The sequence below is a fragment of the Muscardinus avellanarius genome (genome assembly GCF_963383645.1).
Source record: "Muscardinus avellanarius genome assembly, chromosome: X".
Classification (NCBI taxonomy): Eukaryota; Metazoa; Chordata; class Mammalia; order Rodentia; family Gliridae; genus Muscardinus; species Muscardinus avellanarius.
Genome location: NC_137792.1, coordinates 116230433 through 116236498, shown reverse-complemented (window position 1 = coordinate 116236498; position 6066 = coordinate 116230433). Strand labels below are relative to the sequence as shown.

Here is a 6066-nt window from a genome sequence, read left to right as displayed (position 1 = left end):
CCCCTCCCCCCCAAGAGGTGGGCGCCTGCGACCTCAGGTCACCGGGCGTAGGCTTTCCGCAGAATGGGCTTTCGCCTGCGCCACAGAGCGCTACTTTTCCAGCCAATCCTGAGCTCAGGGGTCACCGGGCCCCTAGCAACCTGCCTGCAGAAGGGCAGGGCTAGGTGTTCAGACTTCTGGGGGAAGCCCAACCGAGAAAAGCAGCGGTTAAGTGTTTGGCTCGGTGTTTCTCCTGCAAAATAGCCTGAGTGGAAAGAATGAGTTCCATTAAAATCTACTACACCAGCGTTTCAGGCTCTAGGGAGGTGAGTGGGAAGAAAAGCGCCCGAGTGGGGACGGTGAGGGTGTGGGGAGGGGGAAAGTACCAGGATGAAGACATCCCAGTAGGGGACTTCTCGAATTTACGAAGACTTTATCACACCCTTTTGGCTTTTATTCAACTCCTACTTTCTTGCTTTTGGAGGTGGGAGGTGAAAGGAAGAACAGAATATGATAAACTCTTTCGCCCAGGTTATAGTCTAAGATCTGGGACCTTTCTGATATGTTGACCTTAACTATCTTAAAGAGCCAGTGCTTCAAAGGGAAGAAAAAAAAGTACCTTGTTTAAAATGGGAGAGGGAAAATTAATAGCCAAATCCTCAGAGAAGATTTTGTGACCCAAGAAAAGGATGAAGTGTTCATTTTTACGAAGCAGGTGTATTTGCACAGACCAGACATTTCTTGGATGAACTGAAGTGGGGTTTTTTGTTGTTGTTTGTTTGTTTGTTGCGGGTCTGGGGCTGGAACCCAGGGGCATTCTACCTCCGAGCTACACCCCCTGCCCTATTTTTATTCTTTATTTTGAAACAGGGTCTCACTGAGTTGCGGAGGGCCTCACTAAGTAGCTGAGGCTGGCTGCAAACTGCAGTCCTCCAGTCTCAGCCTCCCAAGTAGTGGGATTACAAGCGTGCGCCACCACGCCCGGTTTGGATGAACTGAAGTTTAAATGAATTATTTTAAGCAGAATGTAGGAAATATTATAGAAGAGTACTGTCCAACGGAAATATAGTGAAAGCCACATATATAATTTAATTTTAGTAGCCATTAAAAAAACAAAAGCCGGGCGTGGTGGTGCACGGTTGTAATCCCAGCATTCCGGAGGCGAGAACGGAGGATCTTGGTTCACAGACAGCCTCAGCTACCTAATTAGTGAGGTCCTCTGCAACTCAGTGAGACCTGGTTTCAAAATAAAGAATAAAAAATTGGGCAAGGGGTGTAGCTCGGAGGTAGAATGCCCCTGGGTTCCATCCCAGACCTGCAAAAAAAATTTTTCTTTTAAAAACAAGCAAGTGATATTAATTTTAACATGCTTTATTTAACATGAAATAACCCCAAAATCCATCATTGCAACATATATATAAATGGAAATTTATATAAGTTTAAAGTTTATAAATGGAAATATTATATGTTCTTTTTTTAATATTAAGCCCTGAAATTCCAATATGTGTTGTGCTTAAATGGTACATCTCATTTCAGAGTAACTGGTTTTTTTTTGTTTTTTTTGTTTTTGCGGGTTTGGGGATGGAACCCAGGGGCATTTGACCTCCGAGCTACACCCCCTGCCCTATTTTTTTAATCTTTATTTTGAAACAGGGTCTCACAGAGTTGCAGAGGGCCTCACTAAGTAGCTGAGGCGGTGGTCCCAGAACAGCGCTTCTCAGGTCTCAGCCTCCCGAATTCTGGGATTACAAGCGTGAGCCACCACGCCCGGCTCAGAGTAACTACTTTTCAAGTGTGCAGTGGTCATATGTAGCTACTGATGATCACATCTATAGCACAGTTTTAACAAGACCGTTATGTGGCTAAGAATCCCTATCCTACAAATTTTTGAGAAGCATGAAAACTGGAGTATTTGAAACTTATTACAAATAGTCATCAAACCATCACAATCTTGCTGTGTCAAAAACCATGATATTTGTCGGGAGGAATGAGATTTTATCACATCCTAGAAAGAAAAAGTTGCTTTTGCATAAACCCTGGTCAGGTAGGTAAGTAATTTTGCCGGACAATCAAGACACAATAATACCAACAAACGGTTTTAAAGAACGTAAGCTATTTGTTGTTTTTTCTTTTTTTTTTTAAATAAAACCGTGATTTATGTTAGTGTAAGTACTAAAACTGTGTAAGAGGGAATGATTCAGAGTAAATAAGAACCACAATGAATACAGCAGAGGATTCACCAAACTGTTGGTCCTAGACTCTCACACTAGCATAACAAACATTTGGAAGGTTTGTTAAAGCAGATTATTCCTGGAACCCATCCCCAGAGATTCCTATGCTGATTTGAGGTACAGTGATGCTGATGCTGTGGGTCTGTGAATCACACACAGAGTAACACTGTCCTAGGCAACTGTTCTTCTATTAATGGGCTTCTCTTAAAAGGTTAGAAAAATTACTAAAAAAAACAAGTGACTTACATTTCATGAAACATACTTTTGCCATGGTAAAAAAAAAAAGAAAAAGAAAAAAGACACTAACCAGGCCGGGAGTGGTGGCGCAGGCTTGTAATCCTTGTGCTTGGGAGATGGAGACAGGAGGATCACACAGGTTCGAAGCCGGCCTCCCTGGTTTAGGAGATCCTATTTCCCAATTAAAAAATATAAAAAATGGGTCTAGGAGTGTAGCCCGGAGGTAGAAGGGTTTCCAGGAACCTCAGTACCACCAAAAACAAAGAAACAAACAAACAAAAAACCAAAAACAAAAAAACTACCCAGGCTTTTAGAACGTGGAAAGGCTGTAATTTGGGACTTTCAAAATTTTCTCTGCTCCCCATTGGCTATAGGCTGCTTTCTAAATATAGCCAGATTACATTTTCAGGTCTTCAAACAAAAAGCCTACTGACATACACTTTCATAGAAATCCTACTTAAATAAGCTGGGTTTTGTATTTGCTTTCTCATGTTTTCTCATTCCAGCATCAGAGATTTTATTGGACGCAAATGTCCAAGAGTGTCATGAATATGTAATAACCTGAACCCGTACATAAGATTTATGCCGCAGTTATTTCAAAAACTGTGGCTATTAAATCAGTTGAAAAGATAACCGACTCTTGCAATTTTACCTTCGTCATAGTGTCTATTTGCAGGAGAATCGACAATGGATTAATATAGCCTAGTAAGCAGATGCTATGAATTTAACAATTCATATGTGAGGGCACTAAGAACATATTTGTAAATTGTAATCATCTTGTGTATTTTATTGTTTTTATGCCATAGTTTTCTCTCTGATTTGGTCTCCATGAATTTAGAACACGTAGTATGTTTCCCTCAAATTTAATAACATGGTAGCACACCCATTTCCTACCTAAATCTGCTATATATATCAGCATAAATTAAGGCAAGGATGAGTCCAAAAGCCTTCCCCAACTATTAGCAAGAACTGTATGGTCAGGCGTTGTGGCGCACATTTGTAATCCCAGTACTTGGGAGGCTGAGACCAGAGCATCACAGGTTCAGAGCCAGCCTCAGCTACTTAATGAGGCTCTCTGCAACTTAGTGAGACTCTGTTCCAAAATAAAGAATAAAAATAGCACTGGGAGTAAAGCTCCAAGGTAGAAAAGTAGAATGCCCTCAGTTAAATCCCCAGTCCTGCAAAAACAAAAACAAAAAACACAGTATGTTCTTACCACTTCAAATATAGTATGAAATCAACCTGGTAAGAATATATAAGTCATAGAGATTTCTAACCACACTGACACCTTGCTATAAACTTCCTGTACACTTATGACCCTTGATCAGTGCTGAGAGGCTGGAAGGTGTTATAAAAGCAGAGTTTCCCTACACAGTTTAAGATCTGTATATGATTTTTGACTCCCAAAGACCAGTAGCCTTACCAATAATGTACATTTATTAGCACATATTTTAAGCATTATATGTTATATATGGTTAAAAAAAACATGAAAACCTTGAGAGAGCATTTTTACTGCAGTGCACAATTGGAGAGAGGAACTGCTGATGTAAAGATGATTAGCATCAGAGAAAAAAATGAAAGGAAATAGATCTCCTGAAATTAGGAGCATGACTAAGAGAGAAGTGAAGAACATTGGGAAAGGTAATAGGGGAGAAGTATACACAGAAAAGAGTCCGAATTATACTATGTGCATTTATGAATATATAACCATGAGTTTCATTTATGTATAAATTAAATGCATGTGTATATTGGAAGGCACTGGTGATTGAACCCAGCAGCATTCTACCTCTGAGGGACACCCACAGGCTATTTTTTATTCTTTAGTTTGAAACAGGGTCTCACTGTGTTGCTGAGGCTGGCTTCAAACCTGCGATCCTCTTGTCTGTCTCCCCAAGTACTGGGATTACAGGTGCGAATCATGGTGTTTGGACCTTCCAGCATTTTAAAGCTGATATTCAGAATACCTGAGTTCACTGAAATAAGAACAGGAGGTAGCTACTGTAGTGTATACCTCTGCTAATTTTATGTGGTTATGATTTAGTACTACGCTGTTATAGCTTGTTTACACTATTTTATTTAAGTTTTGATAAATTTTAACTGTGATAATTTATAACATCATATTTTATGGTAGGAAATATAGATAATTAAATATTTCATTGTATTCATGACATATCTTTTTCATATATTTTAATATTTCTATACTTCATGGTTTTTCTGAGCTTTTCTGAAATTGCTACAAATCAAAAAAAGTCTGGCCATGATTAGACTGGCCTAGTTCAAACCCATATTGTTTGAGGGACAGCCATGTATATATAGTATGTATACATACATATGTATACATGTATGTATATATATTTTTGTGTTTGTATACATAGTAATGTTTACATATGACACATATACCATATATAGAATGGTGTATATTCGTGATTTCACAAAAAAATTACCTAGCTTTTGTTCCACAAAAAGGCTTCACACCATTAAAATCTGTTCTTCTATAACATAATGGACAGGAAAGACGAAAAACATAGAAAATGTTGGGACCAATTAATTAACATCTTTCTATCTTTTTTTTAATCTAGGTGAAACAGAGACAAGAAGAAGTTATCAGAATTTTAGATACCTACAAAATCCAGTACGAACTAATAGACATTTCTATCAGTTTAAAACTACTTCAAGAAATGAGGATGAAGGTTTCCACTCCTAAGGCTCTACCACCTCAGATATTTAATGGAGAAGAATATTGTGGAGTAAGGGTGAATTTTTATTCTATTTCATTTTATGTCTTCAAGTAATACATATGAGGAAAATATAAAGTATGGGGTATGAAGGTCAGTTTTAACCCATTTGTATAATAACTTAATTATGTTCCTGAAGACAAGGCAATTTGTATTTTATGATGAAAAAATTATCATAAAAGAAAAGTATATCATGCTGCTTGTTTAGAGATAATTTTTTCATCATACATTATAATGAAATAACTGGTGTTCTGGGGAAATTTGTCATCCAACTTAGCTAGCAGAGGTTTGCAAGGGCCTGGGCAAGATAATTAGCAGACTTAACCTGGAGACTTTAAATACTGACTTCGTAATTGGGAATTATTACTACCGTTGTTATAAGTTAATTTTGTGTTTTTAGGATTTCGAAATGTTCCACGAGGCAAAAGAGAACAAAGAGATTCTGAAATTCCTGAAGATGGAGTGAACGAGCAAACGATACAAGAGATGTTGAGACAGTTCTCCATATACTTCTGTAAACGTGTGACATTTAACTGTAAGAACAGAACTGTTTCATTAAAATAATCGCTTAAACGATGGACTCTTGCTATTTCAATGTTGTGTTAAAATAATTTCTTTGTTATGCAGTGAGTATATATAGCTGTATATCTGTGTAAGAATAGGCATCATTAATGATTTTGAAGAAAATCATTTGAAGATCATTAATGATTGTCCATTTATAAGTGTGGAATAGAAAGTGCAGTTTTCATTTTGCTTCTAGGTTTGTATTTTAAATGATCGCCAGTACATTTAAAGAAGGCTTAAATATCAGAGCAATCTGTTTTCAAATAGGAGAAAAACACCAAGTACCTTTCCAAGTCCTCCTAAAATATTAGGGGCCAGGT

At 37.8% G+C, this 6066-nt stretch overlaps 1 protein-coding gene across 1 annotated transcript; it reads left to right on the top strand.

Annotated features, from left to right (window-relative positions):
- Positions 1 to 257: 257 nt before the first annotated feature.
- LOC308279122 (SH3 domain-binding glutamic acid-rich-like protein 3) lies at positions 258 to 5648 on the top strand (the record flags this gene model as incomplete). Its single annotated transcript, XM_080719086.1, has 3 exons — positions 258 to 305; positions 5027 to 5194; positions 5583 to 5648. 3 exons carry the CDS (start codon positions 258 to 260, stop codon positions 5646 to 5648), a joined length of 282 nt encoding a protein of 93 aa, XP_080575212.1.
- Between the last annotated feature and the right edge of the window lie 418 nt (positions 5649 to 6066).